General features: G+C 40.9%; 1 protein-coding gene across 1 annotated transcript in view; it reads right to left on the bottom strand.

The window, feature by feature from the left end:
* LOC134582615 (serine/threonine-protein kinase N2-like) overlaps positions 1-10,408 on the bottom strand; it is a 39,241-nt gene extending 28,833 nt beyond the window's left edge. Inside the window, exons 1-3 of the mRNA XM_063439280.1 lie at positions 10,040-10,408; positions 577-631; positions 138-292 (exon numbers count right to left, since the gene is read on the bottom strand). Of these exons, the coding sequence (XP_063295350.1) occupies positions 138-292; positions 577-631; positions 10,040-10,408 (579 nt within the window). The remainder of the gene's footprint in view (positions 1-137; positions 293-576; positions 632-10,039) is intronic.
* Positions 10,409-22,051: the final 11,643 nt, after the last annotated feature.

Here is a 22,051-nt window from a genome sequence, read left to right on the forward strand (position 1 = left end):
ATCAACTAAAATTAGCTAGGATCCCATCACGAGTGGGAAAAAGTCACACATTGCAGAAAGTGGAAGGAGTTTTCTAAAATGCAAATAAATAAAGATATAGTTTATCTTTAAGATAAAATAAAATATGCCAAACATACTTTGGAGCGGTCGGTAGAATACGCCTTTATCAGCTTTTCTGCTTCGCTCTTAACTTTGTACTCATCTTCGAGTTGTTTCTCAAAAGTGGCTAACTTGTCCTCATCTGGTGAGGAGAATGAATCACTATCAGAAGCAACTGGAATCTGGGGACCATCTGCAAATTAATAATAAGACAAAATAAGAATTACAAATGGCAGCAGACAGTATCACTCAATCGAGGTTAATGAAAGACAGACATCGAAAAGTAAAACCACGATAGCTGAAGCCAGTCATGATAGCAGCATCTAGTCTACAGTAAGTCACAAAGTGGATATAAAAATGGTGTAAGCAGGTTAATGATGGGTAGTTTGGTTACTTTAATGGGATATGTTATATGTATCCAATATATATTTATATATTTACAACACACACACACACACACAAAGTGTTTTAATGTACCTGGGTGTGCCCCTGCTCCTTGCTCGATAACATCGATTACTTGTGTTCCGCTGACCTGAAAAGGCAGAAATTAAAAGAATCAGAAAAAGTCTCTTTGCCAGACGAACAGGATCACAAGTTATTTGTGGCTCTCAGCGTGGTTACTATGTGCTGGATTGTCTGCGAGGAATCTCTGGTCCTGTCTGGTGTGGTAGACTCTGCTTCTATTGATCTGGTGCCGATTGCCTGTTCCTGTGCTGCTAGTATTAGTGTCTCAGTGCTGTCTTTCAGTCCGGATATATTTATTATATACATATACAGGATATATGTGTGTATAAGCATCCTAATAACAATACTCTATAGTACTTTCACTTGACATACCACTAACTGAAATGAATAAGGGTCAAGGAATTCATACCACAAAAACCGATACAGTAACCATATGCTGTCACTGTGCTTTGGACATTAAAACTGGAGCCATGAAAGGGTTAAATATTGAAGAAAGAATAAAATGATAGACCTGAGTGTAACCTCCCCAGTGTTCACCATTACTAATCAGATAACATGTGCAATCTGTATTCTCTTTATCCCCCATCCTGGACTACACTGGGGATTTGGTTAACATAATAAAACTCAGTTAATTATATGTAGAACTGGAATCTTATACAGAAAATCAAGTCTTTTACTTACATCACAGCATACACATGGAAAACAGGAAAAAATTGTTCTACTATTTGCCATCTTTAGCCACGTGATCACCACAGCAGCTAAGCAGTGACTACTGTTTAAGCAGTGTGTAGTGACTGAACTGTGCTCAGCAAGGATGATGTCACAGTGATGTCACAGCGAACAATCAGACCATCTGTAGCTATCTCTGCCTTTCAATACTCCGTATAGGAGGAAATGCCCTAAATACCTAAAAATATAAATAAAATGCATTCCCCAGTGGAAATTAACGGTATATATATATACACACACGCACACATATACACATACACACACACAGTGAGGGAAAAAAGTATTTAATCCTATGTTGATTTTGAACGTTTGTCCACTGACAAAGAAATGATCAGTCTTTAATTCTAATGGTATGTGTATTTTAACAGTGAGAGACAGAACAGAACAAAACAAAATTGCAGAAAAACGCATGTCAACAAAAGTTATAAATTGATTTGCATGTCAATGAGTGAATTAAGTATTTGATCCCCTATCAATCAGCAAGATTTCTGGCTCCCAGGTGTCTTTTATACAGGTAAAGAGCTGAGATTAGGAGCACTCTCTTAAAGGGAGTGCTCCTAATCTCAGCTTGTTACCCGTATAAAAGACACCTGTCCACAGAATCAATCAATCAGATTCCAAACTCTCCACCATGGCCAAGACCAAAGAGCAGTCCAAGGATGTCAGGGACAAGATTGTGCACCTACACATGGCTGGAATGGGCTACAAGACCATCGCTAAGCAGCTTGGTGGTGCGATTATTTGCAAATGGAGGAAACACAAAATTACTGTCAGTCTTCCTCTGTCTGGTGCTCCATGCAAGACCGCAAAAACACAAAGCCAAGGCAACAAAGGAGTGGTTCAGTCTCCAGACGTTAATCCCATAGAAAATCTGTGGAGGGAGCCGAAGGTTCGAGTTGCGAAATGTCAGCCTCGAAACCTTAATGAATTAGAGAGAATCTGCAAAGAGGAGTGCGACAAAATCCCTCCTGAGATGTGTACAAACCTGGTGACCAACTACAAGAAATGTCTGGCCTCTGTGACTGCCAACAAGGGTTTTGCCACCAAGTACTAATTCGAAGAGGTCAAATATTTAGCAAAACATACAAAAAGATGGGGTAGACCGCCAACTCCAAAAGAGGAGGTGGGATCTACTCCAATCCACAGATACCTCCAAATGTAAGTATAGCTAAAAAAATGGTGGGGACCTTTATTGACAATCAAAAAAATATATATAAATTCAATTAAAGTAAAGGCAAAATTGCTAGATACCCAAATGAACTCCAAAAAACAACGTGTAGCAATCATGAGAAAAGTGAAAACTTCACCTAGTTAAAATACCCGGTAACTAATGGCATGAAGACAAAACACAGGTAATTAGGGGCTAAACGTAGCTCATACTATATGGGCCTTAATAGATCCCCAAGTAACGTCATGTTAACCCCAGACACCTGATGGTACTGTTGGAAACACCTCTAAAGATAGTGAGGACCCAACCCAATAGCCAAACACAAAAATCCCAGTAACTGTAAAGGAGGTAGAAGTCACTGGATAGGTTCCTATGGGTACTGGTCTACTAATTTAAATCAGTCGCAGAGGCGGTAGCTAGTGGACCTTACTAAGTATAAGTGGTAAACAGCCGGTATACTGAAGTGGCTGCTAGTAGCTGGGTGCAGAACTCAGTTGATCCATAGAAGTGAACGAAATTGGAAAAAGAGGACGGACTTCCCCCCTAGTACATACCAAATTGCACCAGTGAAACCCATATAGGGGTAAAACGCCCTGAATGAAATAGCCTAGAGACACTGCACCCTAGTATGCCCTAGCCAGCTCACTAACTGAACTTAAAAATGGCAAAGCTACCTGCTGCTTCGAGGCATCCTCAAGCTATCCCTCATAAGTAGAACAGAGGAGCACAGTCCACTAACTTCGTTAGGTACACATAAGTACAGGCATCATGGCAACCCAGTTAAAGATAAAAATAAAGAAAAAAGAAATAGTTCTAGCAAATAATATGCATCGGCATGGTACAGCTCGAGGCGCGTTTCGGCGTTTACATACACCTTTGTCAAGAGCAAGCCGGTAATTGAGAGGAAGACTCCTTATAAAGGGACGGAGGGAGACCCCTCCCCTTGTCAGCGTCCAATACGGACTGGTGGGTGGATCAGGAGGCAAGACTGGGCGTGTGAAAATTCCCTCTCCCCGCCCATACTACCAATCAAATGGCGGTAATTTTCCAGTTTTTCCAGTTGAGCTATTTTTTTGTGATACTTTTAATTCACTATAACTGAATTATACATAACAGTGTAGAATCTGCATTTGGCCACAGCAATAGGCAACATGCACAACATCATCTAGAGCACCAGATTGCTCCCACATCATCATATTGCACCCACAGCACTTTCCACATCACAGCACCAGGTTGCACTCACAAAACCTCCCACAGCACTTTATAAATGCCAGCAATAATAATAATAATAGAGAGACCCCTCTCCAGGGCACATTAACAGAGGCCATCTCAGTATTAGAGCAGAGCTTTCCAAACTTTTTACGTTGGTGGCACACTTTTCAGACACGCATCCTTTTCCGACACGCAGTTCTGTGCTCTCAGTGAGCGATTCCTGTCAGACCAGGTAGGGGAAACAGAAGCTCGACAATGCTACACGAAGTGATAGCAGGAGGGTAACGTTGTGCAATGTGCTCCCCTTCCTGTCGGACACCTCTATGCGACACACTCAAATTGTGTGGCCGACACACTAATGTGTTGCACCACAAAGTTTGGTAAGCTGTGCATTAGATAGTCTCTTTTAGAAAAAAAAAATCTATCTATCTTCACCTGTGTGTCTCTTAACACCACTTTTGTGTTTCTTATCCCATCTTTAGTCTTAACTCGTTTTGTGTATCGTACCACCCGTTTATTGTGTTATCCTCCATTTTTTCCCCATTCTGCCCAAAACCTCCTCCATATTCACCCCACACCTTTTGTCCCTTTTCTCATAATCTGCCCTCAAACCTTCACCTTTTTCTATATTCTCCAAACTTTGTGTCTCCTTTCTCAGTCCCCCGTCCCCCAACTTCTCTTATATAATCAGACATTCAACAGTATTTTAATCGTATTAGCTGACTTTTCATTAGACACACGCCTTCCACTTTCTTCATATCCCACCAACCTCTGCCCCTTTTCTCATATCCCCTCCACACACACACACGCCTTTAACTTGCTCCATATTTTGCCCCACACCATAAATTTCTCCATATGAACTTCACCTTTTGTCCATTTTCTAATTCCTCCTCTAGAGGATTCAAGGAGGACTGAAAGGAGGAGCTAGCAGTGGCGTCGCTAGGGTGGGGCATCCCTACATCATGCTGTGCCCCCCCAAAAGGGCAACTTGCTGGCCATGTGTTTAAATTCTATTCCCTCGGACTGTAACAGTCTATTACAGTCCGAGGGAATGCAGTGCTGGGTATTGTCTGTGGAAAGATGCTGGGGCACTGAAAGCTCCGCCCTCAAACCAAGCCCCGCCTACTGCACATAAGCCCCACCCCCGCAGTTCAGCAACACCCCTTGCTGCTGTGTGTGTGTGTGTGTGTCTGTCTGTCTGCTAGTGAGAAAGGTTGTGTGTTTGTGTGTGTGGACTCAGCAATCTGTGTCTGTGTGTGTCTGTGGATGGACACCGCAGTCTGTCTGTGTGTGTGTGTGTGTGTGTGTGTCTGTGGATGGACTCCGCAGTCTGTGTGTATGTACTCAGCAGTATGTGTTTGTGTGTGTGTGTGTGTATATGTATGGACTCAGCAGAATGTGTTTGTGTGTGTGTGTGTGTGTGTGTGTGTATGTATGGACTCAGCAGTCTGTGTGTGTGTGTGTGTATGGACTCAGCAGTCTGTTTGTGTGTGTGTGTGTGTATGTACTCAGCAGTCTGTGTGTGTGTGTGTGTGTATGGACTCAGCAGTGTGTGTGTGTGTGTGTGTATGGACTCAGCAGTGTGTGTGTGTGTGTGTGTGTGTATGGACTCAGCAGTCTGTGTTTGTGTGTGTGTATGTGTGTGTGTATGTGTGGACTCAGCAGTCTGTGTTTGTGTGTGTGTGTGTGTGTGTATGGACTCAGCAGTCTGTGTTTGTGTGTGTGTGTGTGTGTGTGTGTGTATGGACTCAGCAGTCTGTCTGTGTATGGACTCAGCAGTATGTGTGTCTGTGTATGGACTCAGCAGTCTGTGTGTCAGTTTATGGACCCAGCAGTCTGTGTGTCTGTGTATGGACTCAGCAGTCTGTGTGTCTGTGTATGGACTCAGCAGTCTGTGTGTCTGTGTATGGACTCAGCAGTCTGTGTGTGTGTCTGCCTGCTAGTGAGGAAGCTTTTGTGTGTGTATGGACTCCGCAGTCTGTGTGTGTATATGGATACAGTGCCAACTATGGCACTGTATCAAGGGAAATGTGTTTGTTTTTTTAATAATCCCTGGTGGAAAATAATAAATCCTCCACCAGGGATTATTAAAAAAACAACAACACATTGTGTCGGGGGTGGGGCTTAACATGCGGCAGGGGCGGGGTTACACTGCGGCAAGGGCGGGGTTAAATGTGCCCCCCTACTTTTGTCCCTGGACCACCATGTGCCCCCCATAAAAATGAATCCTAGAGACTCCACTGGGAGCTAGACATGATAGCAGGAGTATGGGGAAGGATGAGACATGCAGGACAGCAGGATAATGGGGAAGGAGGAGCCAGGCAGGACAGCAGGATAATGGGGAAAGGAGGAGCCAGGCAGGACAGCAGGAGAATGAGAAAGGAGGAGCCAGGCAAGACAGCAGGAGGATGGGGAAAAAGGATTCAGGCAAGACAGCAGGAGGATGGGGAAAAAGGAGCCAGGCAGGACAGCAGGAGGATGGGGAAAAAGGATTCAGGCAAGACAGCAGGAGGATGGCGAAAAAAGAGACAGCAGGAGGATGAGGAAAAAGGAGCCAGGCAGGACAGCAGGAGGATGGAAAAGGAGGAGCCAGGCAGGACAGCAGGAAGATGGGAAAGGAGGAGCCAGGCAGGAAAGCAAGAGAATGGGTAAGGAGGAGCCAGGCAGGAAAGCAGAAGGATGGGGAAGGAGGAGCCAGGTAGCACAACAGGGAGATGGAGAAAAAGTTGTCAGGCAGGACAGCAGGAGGATCCTATGTGAATACGTTTTCCCCTCAGGATGTACTGCAAATCGGCAATAAAGTATTACATGCATTTACAGTAAAATAAACACTGGTACCTAGTATGGATACCTGGATGGACAGGGTGCACTTCTCTTGCTGCTACCCCACTGGATCCACATCACCTGAGAACAGAGCACAGCACAGAAAAAAAATAGCGGCCTTTGCATTGCTGGCATTTTTGCAAATCGGCACCGGCCATACTGTGGCGAAAGTAACCTTGCCACTGGTTTTTGGAGGGGCCGGTTTGCCAGCCTCCTGCCCTGCGACTATGGCCCTGGGATGTATTGCGCTTTACAAACTATATTTGGGCATAATGGATTTTTGTATGCTGTTCCTGGCCCTTTAAATACTTTGGAGTAGTGTTACAACTTTTAAACTGGCACTTCGAATGCAGTCGAAGTGCCGAAGTCGTCGACAAGGCCGCCATTCGACAAACGAACACGTGGCGGCGGCCATTTTAACTTATACTTACGCGGTCAGGTGACCCATACCTACTTCGACACCGCGGCTGGAGATTAAGTCCCGTTCGAAGATGCGAACGCTCGTTCGAATGGGACTTAGTCATTTTCTCGTTGTAAAATAGACCGACCACACAGCCCAAATCCATGGAACTGTTTTGGGCATGAAAATGTGCCTGCGGTCGGTCACAAAGGACTTGCGACTAACTTTTGAACTAATGGAAGGATTTGCATGATTTTTGAGTATGTTCATATTTCAAGTATGCTGATTTTTAATATGTGAAGATGAATGTATAGTTTTAAAGTTATAAAATGTATAAAAATGTATAAGTTTTAGCTTGGAGATAATTGAGTAGATACAGTAAGAAACTCAGAGAAGAGGAAGGAGACGTCTGTCACTCAACAAGGTAGGTATATCTATACAAACCAAGGTAGGAGAGTAGTCGAAAAATAATAATACTTTATTAATAACACAAAAACATAGTGTAAAAACTAGAGCACAAACAGAAGAATAATCACTCCACCCTATCCATAACTACTAGTCTAGTCCAATATGACAGACCGTAGTGGTTGGAAGGGAGGAGAAGGGTATCAGGGGAAGGGGAGGGGGAGTGGGTAAGAGGAGACTAGGCTAAATAAAGTGTAGGGTGCCTAGAAAAAAGTAAAGCTAATTCCAATTCCTACAGTGTAATAATAGCAATATCGTAGATGACCAGTCAGGATCACTAATAATTGAAAATAAGATCTGTTGACTGGATCATTAGGCGTAATGTGACACTATAGTTGTTGGCCACTAGGGGTCACTAGAGAAATAAATCCTAGACCTATTGGTTTACTTCATTCACAAAATAATATCAAGTGTCAATGTGTAAACAGATAGAAACATTACAGTATCGGAAGATTGAACAAAGTGTAACATATCTGTCAGTATTGCAATTTGCTGGTACTGACAGAGCACTACAACTGAATAAAACCGTTGCGTGCTTGGTTACTCCTGTGCTGGAGTTTGGTTTACTTCATTCGCAAAATTGTATCAAGTGTCAATGTGTAATCAGATAGAAACATTACAGTATCGGAAGGTTAAACAAAGTGTAACATATCTGTCAGTATTGCAATTAGCTAGTACTGACAGGGCACTACAACTGGTTAAAACCGTTGCGTGCTTGGTTACTCCTGTGCTGGAAGGGTGTTAAGTGCATATACGATCGTGCGATATTAACACCTGGCAAGGACAGTTATTTATTAGGTCTACTGCGTGGTCTCTTACTCACCGTGCTTGATAAGATTATATGTATCAGATTGTACAATATAATCACAGTATCTAGTTTGCAACGGTAGTATACTCGATACGTGATGTTATCTGTTACTCCTGTGTGACATACAATTTAAGCGTACGATCTATCAGTGCGCTAACAGTGCTTAAATTAGCAAGTATAGCTCATATGACACAATAAATAGATTTAGAAAGACATAGAATAGGAATAGTGCCTTCATGGGCACTGGTTATAGTAAAGAGAGTATGCCAATAGAGCGGCACAATAGTAAATAGGTAAAAGATATTGCATATACTGTGGAATAGTTTAGATGAATCAGTACCCAGATCGGTATGATAATTACTTTCCAATTCATATACTGTGGAATAGTTTAGATGAATCAGTACCGGTATGATAGTTACTTTCCAATTTAACTTGGTCGATATGTTAGATTCCCAAACTTTAAGTTCTGAAAGGATTATTAAGTATGATCGGTAGGTAGTATCCTCAGCTAACACACTCGGTCTATTATCTGCCTATAGGGCTGTTAAACAGCCAAGATAAACTTTAGTAAGGCAACTGCTGAGACCAGATCGTCAGATACTTGGAGGAATAGAGTCTAAGTGGGGAATGACGGAAAGTAGACGACGATGTCAAGATGATGTCGGTGTAAACCCGACGCGCGTTTCGCCTGGATTAGAGGCTCGTCAGGGGGAACTTGCTCCCCAGGCAAGTAAAGTTTAAAAAGCCCGCCCTTAGTTCTCATTGGTTGTCTCGGAGCACAGGGGGGAGGGGGCTTGATGAGCTGGTACGGTGGCCAGGAGTGCTCAAAACGGATATATCAAACTTCTATAGATCCCTTAGTGGAGGAAAAGTTCCATAATTAAGGGTTTCTAGCAGTACCCAAATAGGGCATATGTAACACTATGTAGTGAATGCTAGTAGTACACTAGCCAGTCTGCAGACTAGATGTATAAGGTCTAGCAAGATAATGAGCCCATAGATATAAAATGTATAGATAGGCATGCTAGGCTCATGCTATAGTAAAGACTGCATACTAGAAAAAATAGTATACTGGTGCCAATCTTGAGGATGATGTAATACATATTCTGATAACTGAAAACATGGACATTAAGGCAATAACTAAAAAATGATCGTCATCATTAATGATAGTGGACTTAAGCCCGATGTTGAAAGCTACTTAATTTATGAATGGTGTAAAATTGATTTCCTCATTTAGACCGAGAAGAGCCAAGGTCTTAAATAAAAAAATCCATTGCGATTCTTTTTGCAGTAGAACTTTATTAAAGTTGCCCTTTCTAGGATTGGGAAAGAGTTTTTCAATTGCTTGAAATTTCAGAAATTCGGATTTGCCAGCATGGAAGTTCTGGATGTGTCTTGCCACTGGGGATGGACGCCACGTGTTGTAAAATTCTGCGTCTGAACTGCTGAAACGTTTTTCCAATGTATTGGATTCCACAGTTGCATGTGATTAGATAAATAACCCTAGTGGTGCTGTAGTTCATGGTGATATGGGTTTGTGTAGACGTAGTTGATTTTGAAGGTAATATGAATTGGCAGGCCTTGCAATGGCTGCATTTGTAGGTTCCCAATTCGTGGCTGGTGAGGGAGATGATAAATGGCTGCGAACCAATTGATCTTGTAAATTGCGAGGTCTGCGTGCTGTTACAGAAGGGTAGTCAGGTAGCATGTTGGATAATTCAGGGTTATGTAATAATATGGGCCAGTTCTTTCTAAGAATCTTGGACATAGGTGCCCAGCCCTGATCGAAAGTCGCGATACAGCGTGGGGCCTTTTGTTCCACTTTGGGCTTGGTGGAATGAAGACTTAAGTTCCTATCCACATCACATACCCGCTGGAATGCCCTTTTTAAAACTCGGTTCGGGTAACCAAGTTCCTTAAAGCGCGATCTTAATATTTTGCATTCATCGTAAAAGGTTTGGTCAACCGAGCAGTTGCGCCATGCTCGTAGATACTGTCCATAAGGAATGGAAGCTTTTAATTTATATGGATGGTGACTATCCCAGTGTAACAGACTATTAGTCGAGGTGGCTTTCCTAAATAGTTCTGTTTGGATAGTCCCGTCTTGTTGTAGCAAAATCTTAAGATCTAAAAAAACTAATTCATGCTCATCAATAACATGAGTTAGTTTCAGATTGATGTTGTTGTCATTGAGAGCCTTCACAAATTCTTCAAAAGCAGGAACAGAACCTGACCACATGAGTAACAGATCATCTATATATCTGTGCCAGCTTATAATGTATTGATGAAAGTGGTTAAAACGGGATGTCAAAACAATGCACTGTTCCCACCACCCCAAAAATAAGTTGGCGTAAGTATGGCGGTCCCGGAGATCTGTAGATAATACTGGCTATTGAAAACAAAATAATTATGTTTGAGAATAAACTCCAGGGTGGCTAGAATGAATGTGATTTGGGGCTCGCTATATGCAGCGTTATCCAAAAAGAATCTGCATGCTCGTAGGCCTGCCTCATGTGGAATGTTTGTGTACAATGCGACCACGTCCAGACTTGCCAGCTGGGTATAAGGTGGAACTGTCATGTCCTGTAGTTTTCGAAGTGTGGATTTGGTGTCTTGTAAGTAGGATGGTAGTTTAAGCACCATAGGATGAAGAATTTTCTCAATAAATTTACTGAGGGCTTCGGTAAGGCAGTTATTCCCAGATACAATGGGTCTGCCAGGAGGGGGACGAATGCCATTGTGTAACTTTGGCAGACAATAAAATGTTGCGATGGTAGGATTTTTGTGCGTTAACAAGTACCGGAATTTGTCTTGATTAATAACCTGTTTGACCAAAGCGTAATTTAGGAGTGTCTCTAGTTCACCTATAAACAGACTCGTGGGGTCAGAGGGAAGGGTTTTATAGTGAGTAGAGTCACTCAGATGTGCCATGCACATGGTGACATATTCAGACCTGTTCATAAGAACTATATTGCCCCCCTTGTCGGCTGGTTTGATAATAACCTCTGTTAGTTGTTGTAAGTTTATTAAGGCCTTGCGTTCCATATAGCTTAAATTGCTTCCAGTTGAGACTTGGTCAGTAACTATAATACCGATCTGGGTACTGATTCATCTAAACTATTCCACAGTATATGCAATATCTTTTACCTATTTACTATTGTGCGGCTCTATTGGCATACTCTCTTTACTATAACCAGTGCCCATGAAGGCACTATTCCTATTCTATGTCTTTCTAAATCTATTTATTGTGTCATATGAGCTATACTTGCTAATTTAAGCACTGTTAGCGCACTGATAGATCGTACGCTTAAATTGTATGTCACACAGGAGTAACAGATAACATCACGTATCGAGTATACTACCGTTGCAAACTAGATACTGTGATTATATTGTACAATCTGATACATATAATCTTATCAAGCACGGTGAGTAAGAGACCACGCAGTAGACCTAATAAATAACTGTCCTTGCCAGGTGTTAATACCGCACGATCGTATATGCACTTAACACCCTTCCAGCACAGGAGTAACCAAGCACGCAACGGTTTTAACCAGTTGTAGTGCCCTGTCAGTACTATCTAATTGCAATACTGACAGATATGTTACACTTTGTTCAATCTTCCGATACTGTAATGTTTCTATCTGTTTACACATTGACACTTGATATTATTTTGTGAATGAAGTAAACCAATAGGTCTAGGATTTATTTCTCTAGTGACCCCTAGTGGACAACAACTATAGTGTCACATTACGCCTAATGATCCAGTCAACAGATCTTATTTTCAATTATTAGTGATCCTGACTGGTCATCTACGATATTGCTATTATTACACTGTAGGAATTGGAATTAGCTTTACTTTTTTCTAGGCACCCTACACTTTATTTAGCCTAGTCTCCTCTTACCCACTCCCCCTCCCCTTCCCCTGATACCCTTCTCCTCCCTTCCAACCACTTCGGTCTGTCATATTGGACTAGACTAGTAGTTATGGATAGGGTGGAGTGATTATCCTTCTGTTTGTGCTCTAGTTTTTACACTATGTTTTTGTGTTATTATTAAAGTATTATTATTTTTCGACTTCTCTCCTACCTTGATTTGTATAGATATACCTACCTTGTTGAGTGACAGACGTCTCCTTCCTCTTCTCTGCTAATTCAATTAGGGTTACCCCCTTGTCTGTCCTCTTGTAAATATTATTATCTGGCCACTTTTTTCTGTTTATACAGTAAGAAACTCAATTATCTCCCAAGCAGAGGGGAGGGAATATGTGGGATGCAACCGATATTTGATTGGTTAATGCCTAATTGCTGTGGGTGTCTCCCTTGCAGGGGAGCACTGCATAAAAGCAGAGTACCTGCCATTAAACATCAGAGTTCTTCTTCACCCTCAATCTAGAGTCCTGTCTCTTATTAAGGGAATTGCTATATCACTACAAGGGATTGCTATGCTCTGCATGCTCCCTTGGATAATCACTTCTAGGCTCTTTTAAAGAGCCTGTTCCTGCTTCACTCTCTTGGGAGGAGAGGTTCACCCACTGGAACCTGGAGCCTTGTCGTAGGTCCAGGGTGGGTAGGAGACGGCAAGACCCCAACTAAGCTGTGGCGGTTCGTGGGGTCTGCGGTGGCTGCGGTGTCTGCGGAGCGCTTGGAGCCCTCTGTAAGCGCTAGGAGCATCCTTCAACGGAGGTACCCAGTCGGGGTGCCAGTTGATCCGTTACACATACAACCTAAATACCGGCTGTGCTAGTAAAGTACCAGTCAAGTGGCAACCCTACATGTGAGAGAGTTATCAAAGTGTCTGTTCTAAACAGTGGTACAAAAATGTAAAAAGGGAGGAATAACCATTAGAATATGCCTGCTGGTTCCAGTGGTTTCATGATGATTGCCCCAATTCTAGTTCTTTCGACCACTCTTTATAACAGAACACTATGATATATGTTTTCTCCACCAATGCAATGTGTGTCCTGTCTGCACCTGAACTGGATTGTGACGGTATCTGATAAATCCTAAATATAATGGATCATCCACTATGATAGGATGCTTTAGTGTCTTAGTTCTCGAGTACTTGAAGATACAAGTTCCTAAAAATCCACTTATCCATCTTTCTATATAGCTAGCTAAATATGCTTTACAGCTTTGGCTATATAAAATTATATAGATATCTGTTGCTACAGTCAAAATAAAATATAGTTAAAATACTATATACCGTATATACTCGAGTATAAGCAGAGTTTTTCAGCACATTTTTTGTGCTGAAAAACCGGAACTCGGCTTATACTCGAGTCATAGTCTGTATTATGGCAATTTGCATTGCCATAATACAGACTGGGGGGAGAGGGGGGCTGGCAGAGCTGTAACTTACCTTTCTTGCAGCTCCTGTCAGCTTCCTCCTCCTCCGCGCCGTCCGTTCAGCACCTCTGTCAGCTCCCAGTGTAAGTCTCGCGAGAGCCGGCTCTCGCGAGACTTACAGTGTGAGCTGACAGAGGGAGCTGCACGGACGGCGCGGAGGAGGAGAGAGCTGACAGGAGCTGCAAGAAAGGTAAGTTACAGCTCTGCCAGCCCCCCTCTCCCCCCACTGAACTGCCAATGCCACTAGACCACCAGGGAAGGAGCCCCCCTCCCTGGCCAGCTAGCAAGCAGGGAGGGGGGACGAAAATAATAATACAAATATTATTAATAATAATAATGAAAAAATATTAAAACAATAATAAAAAAAATAATAATTAAAAAAAATTTATATAACAAAAAAAAAAAACAATTAGTATTAAAATAATAAAAAAAATAATAAAAATGGCCACCCCCACCAAGGCTCTGCACACAGCATCACACACACAAGCACACTGCACTCATACACACACACTGCATTCATACACACACTGCATCACACACACAAGCACACTGCACTCATGCACACTGCACTCATACACACACACTGCACTCATACACACGCACACACTGCACTCATACACACACACACACTGCACTCATACACACACACACTGCACTCATACACACACACTGCACTCAAACACACACACACTGCACTCATACACACACACACTGCACTCATACACACACACACACTGCACTCATACACACACACACACACACACACACTGCATTCATACACACACACTGCATTCATACACACACTGCATTCATACACACACTGCAAATAAATATTTAATGAATATAATTTTTTTAGGATCTAATTTTATTTAGAGATTTACCAGTAGCTGCTGCATTTCCCACCCTAGTCTTATACTCGAGTCAATAAGTTTTCCCAGTTTTTTGGGGTAAAATTAGGGGTCTCGGCTTATATTCGGGTCGGCTTATACTCGAGTATATACGGTAACTCATTATAGAAAGGCTCTGCACTCACATAACATTAAAAACAAGTTGCGGGGATATTTATGGGATAATAATAGTAAACAGTGCCCACTATTTCAATTCTCAGATTCCAAAGATCGTTATCGTGTAAGTGAAATGTATTTCATATAAATAAAATCACAATTTGTTATTAAAATAGATACAATTTATTGTGACATTTTAAATAATAATAATGAATAACATGCGTGACAATAATCAATTAAATTTTCAGTATAACATGAATATGCAATACAAATGGTAATATATTTTCCAACGGTTAACACAGCTTAGAATCTACAACATTAGTTGTAAAGAAGATTTATGATGGGCTTCACAGAGAAAAAGTTTCACACAGAAAACAGAATTCCTCAGAGTGCAGCGTAAGGTCGTAACAACTTTAGCTGATAGTTAGAATAACCCTTTCAATGCTGGCTAGACCTCCTAGGTAATTAAGATCTATTCTTATGTAATTTTAGATAAAATAACATTTAACACAGTTCATTAGTCACTTCCTGGAACCATCCAATAAAAGAAATCTATCAAATTCTACAAGCTGAATTTTAATTTGCCTAAACAGATACTCTATCTTCTTTTAAAATAAATCAATACGCCTGGATAAATATCACGACATGCTATCATGTGATAATAATCACATTAATATATATAATTATTATTAATCCCATCTGCAGATTGGGATGCTATAACCATATATATTCTTTAGTAACTAAGATGTCTGAATATCGAAATCTGATCGTGATTTATCTAGTCATATATCATGCTATTAGAAAATTTCAATTAATTTAAATTAATTAAATGAAGCCAGTATAATTACCAGTTAAGTAGAAATTCTCACCAGATGTTCTCAGGTAGTTAAGTGTCAAGGAATGTTTCTTTCTCGCTCTGACTCTGCTTGCTACTTACTGCTTGCTTCCGACTTTCTTGATTACCTCTCTCTTCCTTTTGTCTTAACTTTTAAAGGAACAGATTCTCTGTTCGTCACTAGGTGGTAGACCAATAGAAACATTGGAGGTGTGATTATCTTCTAAATAACAATTTTAGTATTTGGTCTATAGAGGGCAGTCTCGTCCCACTAAACATACCTATCCAGGAAAGAGTTAACTTTTCCTGGTGGCTATTTTGACGTCATTTTCCTTATCTTTATGGTTATTCATAATTTAAGTTTTCTGTCAGATCAAACCGTTTTCTTGAATTTTCTTCAGACTATGTGTCTGCAATTCCTACTGTAATTTCTAATATGACCGTTCGTAAACTATTTCTGACCCCTTCAATACAATGGGATCTTGTTAGATATAGAAAGTAAAATTTAATTATTTAATCTTCTCTGTCACAAATGTCTGGGTTTTAGAATTATTCTATTCCATTAGCATTTTAGACAGTCTCTTATCACTTGGTTTGTTTATACTATACATTCCTTTAGCTCTGGCAAGTGGTTAGTTACAGAAGGGATAGAAATTTCGTGTCTCTTTGTTAACTTGAAAATAACAAGATGGAGTCTGGTCTGTTCAGAGTGACTTCAGAATATACACTTTTAATTTCTATCATAGCACAAAATGTCTGCCGATATAAATACCCTGACAAAGTGCCCTTTAAAAACAAAAAAATAAAATAGTCAGAGCACTATATCAGTTTAGTAGATATCCTCTTTTTATAAAAATGGCCATTGATTTCCAATCAATCCCAGACGGGGTCCCTCCTGTACTATATACGTGTTTGGTAGTGTTTGGTAAATGGCTTGAAGGTTTAGTAATACATCTACAAATTCGATATTCCTGGATGGGAGGCGGTGTCGCACATGAGAGCTACCCACATTGTAAATAGTTTCTTTCCCCAACATCATATGTTATAGGTTTCAATACAGACAAGCAGGTACTGTTTAGCCACACAGTCACCACCAACCTTCACACACACACACAGCACAATTCTACAGATCCACAGCACAACATACCCCATATGTTACATAAGATGTAATAGCATAATAAAGAGTACATGGGGTGGGAGAAGCCAACTCCTGAGACGTATTTAACATATGTGTATGTAATGTATGCCTACATAATATATGAATATGTGTACAATTACCCAAATTGAACAATAGAATGCAATATCGATTTTTTGTTACTGTCTAAAGTTGTAAAGTGCTGTTGAACAACTACGATGCCACTTAATACACGCTTTGACGTCATCAAAGTTGTTGTAACCTGTGTATCAATAACAATTGTAAAAGGCGAGTTCTAATATGTACCAGAGCCTGTTTCATATTTTATGTTGCCCTAAAGGCACATTATACTATGGGTTACCATTTTGTTTATTGTACTGCGCTCTATATTATGTGTTTAACTTTTTGACGTACTACAAAACGAATGACGATGTTATGAATGTACCGAAAACCGGTCAATTATGTCGACAAAGTAATACCTGCTTTATAAATTCAATTTTCCCATTTCTTTTCTGTACCCCATACACTTTTACAAAAAACAATAAAAAATTGTTTCTGACTGTCCTGGGACAGCAGGGAGCGGTGGCCATCTTTGATGTGGCGAATCATGGCAGTACCCCAGTTTTGTTCTCGCAGAACCCTAGGGTTCCGCGGAACACCAATTGGAAAACGCTGCATTAGAATGAAATAAATGTAATGTTAAATGAAAACCACATTCATTTATCACATTTTCTTTTTGCCCCCCCACAATATTATTTTAAAGGCGCCAACAATTTCAGCTGCATTGTACAACAGATTCACAAGATATATAAATAAATTAAAGGGACACTCCCCTGCCCAAATACAAAATAAATAAAAATCGCTGTTTTGTAGATATAGCCCATATGCAAAAATGCATATGTTTAATTAAGCATTTTTGCTTGCGGTATATCAAAAATCAGCTGTAGATCCTTTGTCGTTCTCTATGTTGTTCTCACGCCAAAAAAAAAATATATAAATAAAATACAAGTTGAAAAAAAAAATGAAAACAGTTTGCTAAACCTGCAGACCTCTTGTCAGCATCCTTTGCAAGCTCCATCCCCCTCCCCCCCCTTCTAACCCCGCCAGACTTTCTGTGTCTGTCCAATCACAGACTTCCCAATGCAGCTCGATGAGAAGTCTTTGCAAGGCAGGTGTTCTAGGCAATTGCTGCTTGGCTTGGCTGACAGAGGGTGATAGGACTGGAAGAGAGTGATGGAGGTGGCTGGACTGGCAGAGAGTGATGGAGGTGGCTGGACTGGCAGAGGGTGATAGGGATATAATAATGAAAAGAGGAGCACAACCAATAAAAATGCAAAAAACTTTATTGTACAGGCACACATATAACAAGTATCAACAAGGACATCATAGAGTGTCAATATACTTAAACATATCTACCCAATATGTAAGCAATGACTAGGACCAAAGAAAAAAAGATCAAAAAGAAGAAAATTCTGATCTAAATAAATCAACAATACGTGGTGTAACCACTGATGCAACAGAGCAAGGTTATGATACCTGTATAAGATAGTGAACCAAAAAATACATAACAAACACAGACCCTATCAAGGAACATGAGAAGAGGGTGAAATAGCCCGCAATGTTTCGGCACTATCAGCCTTTATCAAGGGAGCATGCTTCGCCCTCTTCTCATTAAGCTTTTTGAATTTTTATTGGTTGTGCTCCTCCTTTCATTATTAAATGATTATATTAGTAGCTCTTTGGAAATGGAGCTTTTGGAGTGAGCACCCTTTTTGTGTATTAGTTTTCTTAGTCCACCGTTAATGGCTATTAATCGGGTGTGCCTATCTTTCTTTTGTTAATACAGATGGTGATAGGGATGGCAGAAAGTGGATGGCAGAGGGTGATGGGGTGGCAGAGGGTGGATAGCAGAGGGTGATAGGACTGGCAGAGGGTGGATGGCAGAGGGTGATGGGGTGGCTGGGCTGGCAGAGGGTGGAACAGACGGTTACTCACCAGACTCTCCGGCCGCCTCTCACAGAGAGGCAGTGAGTGAGAGTATGTATGTCAGAGAGTGTGTGTCTCAGTCAGTCAGTGAGCGAGTGTGTGTCTCAGTCAGTCAGCCAGCGAGTGTGTGTGTGTGTGTCTGTCAGCCAGCGAGTGTGTGTGTGTGTGTCAGCCAGCGAGTGTGTGTGTGTCTGTCAGCCAGCGAGTGTGTGTGTGTGTCTGTCAGCCAGCGAGTGTGTGTGTGTGTCTGTCAGCCAGCGAGTGTGTGTGTGTCTGTCAGCCAGCGAGTGTGTGTGTGTCTGTCAGCCAGCGAGTGTGTGTGTGTGTCTGTCAGCCAGCGAGTGTGTGTGTGTGTGTGTCTGTCAGCCAGCGAGTGTGTGTGTGTGTGTCAACGAGTAAGTGACATGAGAGGGCGGCAAAATGGATCTTTGTCTAGGATGTCAGAAATCATTGCACCGGCCCTGCATGTAGGCTCTAAAACTTACCTTTAATCCAATGCCTGGTCAGTCTCTTGGGACCAGACACTCCGCCCTAGAAAAGATGACTGTTGTCCAATCCAGTGGTTCCCATAGAAGAGTAGTGGGGAGAGGGGCACAAGGGAAAACTGGAAAATTCTCCAACTATTCAGCTCTTTTTGATATTCTAGTTAACATTTGCAATTTTCTTATCATTTCTCTAATATTCCTGTATAGCGAATTAACCCATGAATATTTACAATATATAAGGCAAACTTACTAATACAATGTCCTTTCCATTTCCGCTGGGAGTTCAGATTACTGAGTTACTTACGGCAAATCGTCCTTGATCAGCTTATGAAAGGATTGTTGAGGCAGTGGAGTTCCTTCCAAGATAACTTTCCTAGTGTAAAGAGCAAGACATGTCAATGAAGGTTTTTAATGATTTAAAAAGGTTTTACTAAATAAATAGTTTCATTAATCACCACAAAAACGGTTGCACCCGTGTATCACTTTCATACTGAAGTCTTCACATTCTATTTATTATAATCAGTAGCTTACACACAAAGGAGGAAATCTTGGCACAAGGATTTACACTGCTGGAGTCTGCAAGTCCATACTGAATTATAAAAACAACCGAGACGTAACAACACATTGGTTGGGACTATAATAACTCTTAAAGCTGCACTGTCATGCCATTCCCCAATCGCTCCTCTTCTCTTCCTCGCTCAGGATCTGTTCTTTTTTCCCAAACTGATCTAGTTTTCTTTAAAGGAACACTATAGTCACCTAAATTACTTTAGCTAAATAAAGCAGTTTTAGTGTATAGATCATTCCCCTGCAATTTCACTGCTCAATTCACTGTCATTTAGGAGTTAAATCACTTTGTTTCTGTTTATGCAGCCCTAGCCACACCTCCCCTGGCTATGATTGACAGAGCCTGCATGAAAAGAAAACTGGTTTCACTTTCAAACAGATGTAATTTACCTTAAATAATTGTATCTCAATCTCTAAAGTGAACTTTAAATCACATACAGGAGGATCTTGCAGGGTCTAGCAAGCTATTAACATAGCAGGGGCTAAGAAAATCTTAATTAAACAGAACTTGCAATAAAGAAAGCCTAAATAGGGCTCTCTTTACAGGAAGTGTTTATGGAAGGCTGTGCAAGTCACATGCAGGGAGGTGTGACTAGGGTTCATAAACAAAGGGATTTAACTCCTAAATGGCAGAGGATTGAGCAGTGAGGCTGCAGGGGCATGTTCTATACACCAAAACTGCTTCATTAAGCTAAAGTTGTTCAGGTGACTATAGTGTCCCTTTAAAACATAATTAAACATAGTTATAAGAGCTTCCAAATCACACACAGAAGAGAAAATAGCAGAGTCAGTAAAAAAAATTAATTAAAAAAAAAAAAAGGGACAAAACTTTTTTTAGATACATACATGATAAAAGGAAAGTAAAACAAGGTTTAGTTAGATTTAAAACAAAAGAAGGAAGGTATGTAGAAGAGGATAAAGGTCTAGCTGACTGCCTCAATGAATATTTTTGTTCAGTATTTACAGATGAAAATGAAGGAAATGGGCCTCATTTAGGGAAAGGACAAATGAGTCATATGTTACATGTGAGTTTACAGAGGAAGAGGTTCTATTTCAACTGCCAAAAGTAAAGACAAATAAGTCAATGGGACCTGATGGAATACACCCAAAGTTATTAAAAAAGCTTAGTGGTGTACTAGCAAAACCATTAACAGATTTATTTAACCAATCATTGTTAACAGAAGTAGTCCTAGAAGATTGGAAGTTTGCGAATGTTGTGCCCATTCACAAGAAAGGTAGTAGGGAGGAGTCGGGCAACTATAGGCCAGTAAGCCTTACTTCAGTAGTGGGGAAAGTTATGGAAACCATGTTAAAGGATCAGATTGTTGAACATCTAAAAACACATGGATTTCAAGATCAGAGACAACATGGGTTTACTTCAAGGAGACCATGCCAAACTAATCTTATTGATTTATTTGATTGGGTAACTAAAATAATAGATCAGGGTCTTGCAGTAGACATTGCTTACCTAGATTTCAGTAAGGCTTTTGACACTTGCACATAGAAGGCTTATCAATAAACTGCAATCTTTGGATTCCAATATTGTTGAATGGGTAAGGCAGTGGCTGAGTGACAGGCAACAGAGGGTTGTAGTCAATAGAGTATATTCAAAGCATGGGCTTGTCATCAGTGGATCGCCGGCGGGGGATACCCACCGAACAGGCAAGTCCCTTGTATGGTGGGGACGTACTACGCCGCCCGTCGGCAATTAGAGCCGGGTCCCCAAGGACGGCATAGTACGCCAGCCGTCCTTAAGGGGTTAAATGAATGAGCTTACTATCCTGAAATCTGTCTAAAGACACAAGCAGGATATGAATTCATTTTCCATTTCCCATTAACCTTTTTAAATATAACCAATACCTGCATAACTTGATTTTAACCATCAGTCACGTTCAGCCATGCCTTTAACGTGGAATATTTCAAACTGTGTGCAAATCAGAAACATTACAAAAAACAAAAAGAAAAACTAGCAAAGAGAAATACAGACCTAGGAGAATTGTTTTATTATTGAAAATGATATCAAGCCATATCATCTTCACCTTTATTTCAATAAAAAAAAAAAAAGGAGGACAACACATAACAGTATAAAGTAATCTGCACACAGGGGATACGTTTCCTACGTTCGCTGTTTAGAAGTGACTGGAGAAAGAAGGGATTGGGGGCAGGGCCGGACTGGGGACACGAAGCAGCCCTGGAAAAAAAAAAATCTATGGCAGCCCCATAAGTCATTGTGCACACACATATCTATATACACACACCGGTATATATATATATATTATTGGAATATTTATTTTTCAATTCAAAATATTAGTCCTTTTAGGGTAATAACAGTTGCAAGAAAAAGTATGTGAACCCTTTGGAATGATATGGATTTCTGCACAAATTGGTCATAAAATGTGATCTGATCATCATCTAAGTCACAACAATAGACAATCACAGTCTGCTTAAACTAATAACACACAAAGAATGAAATGTTGCCATGTTTTTATTGAACACACCATGTAAACATTCACAGTGCAGGTGGA

Source organism: Pelobates fuscus, chromosome 13, assembly GCF_036172605.1.
Source record: "Pelobates fuscus isolate aPelFus1 chromosome 13, aPelFus1.pri, whole genome shotgun sequence".
Lineage (NCBI taxonomy): Eukaryota > Metazoa > Chordata > Amphibia > Anura > Pelobatidae > Pelobates > Pelobates fuscus.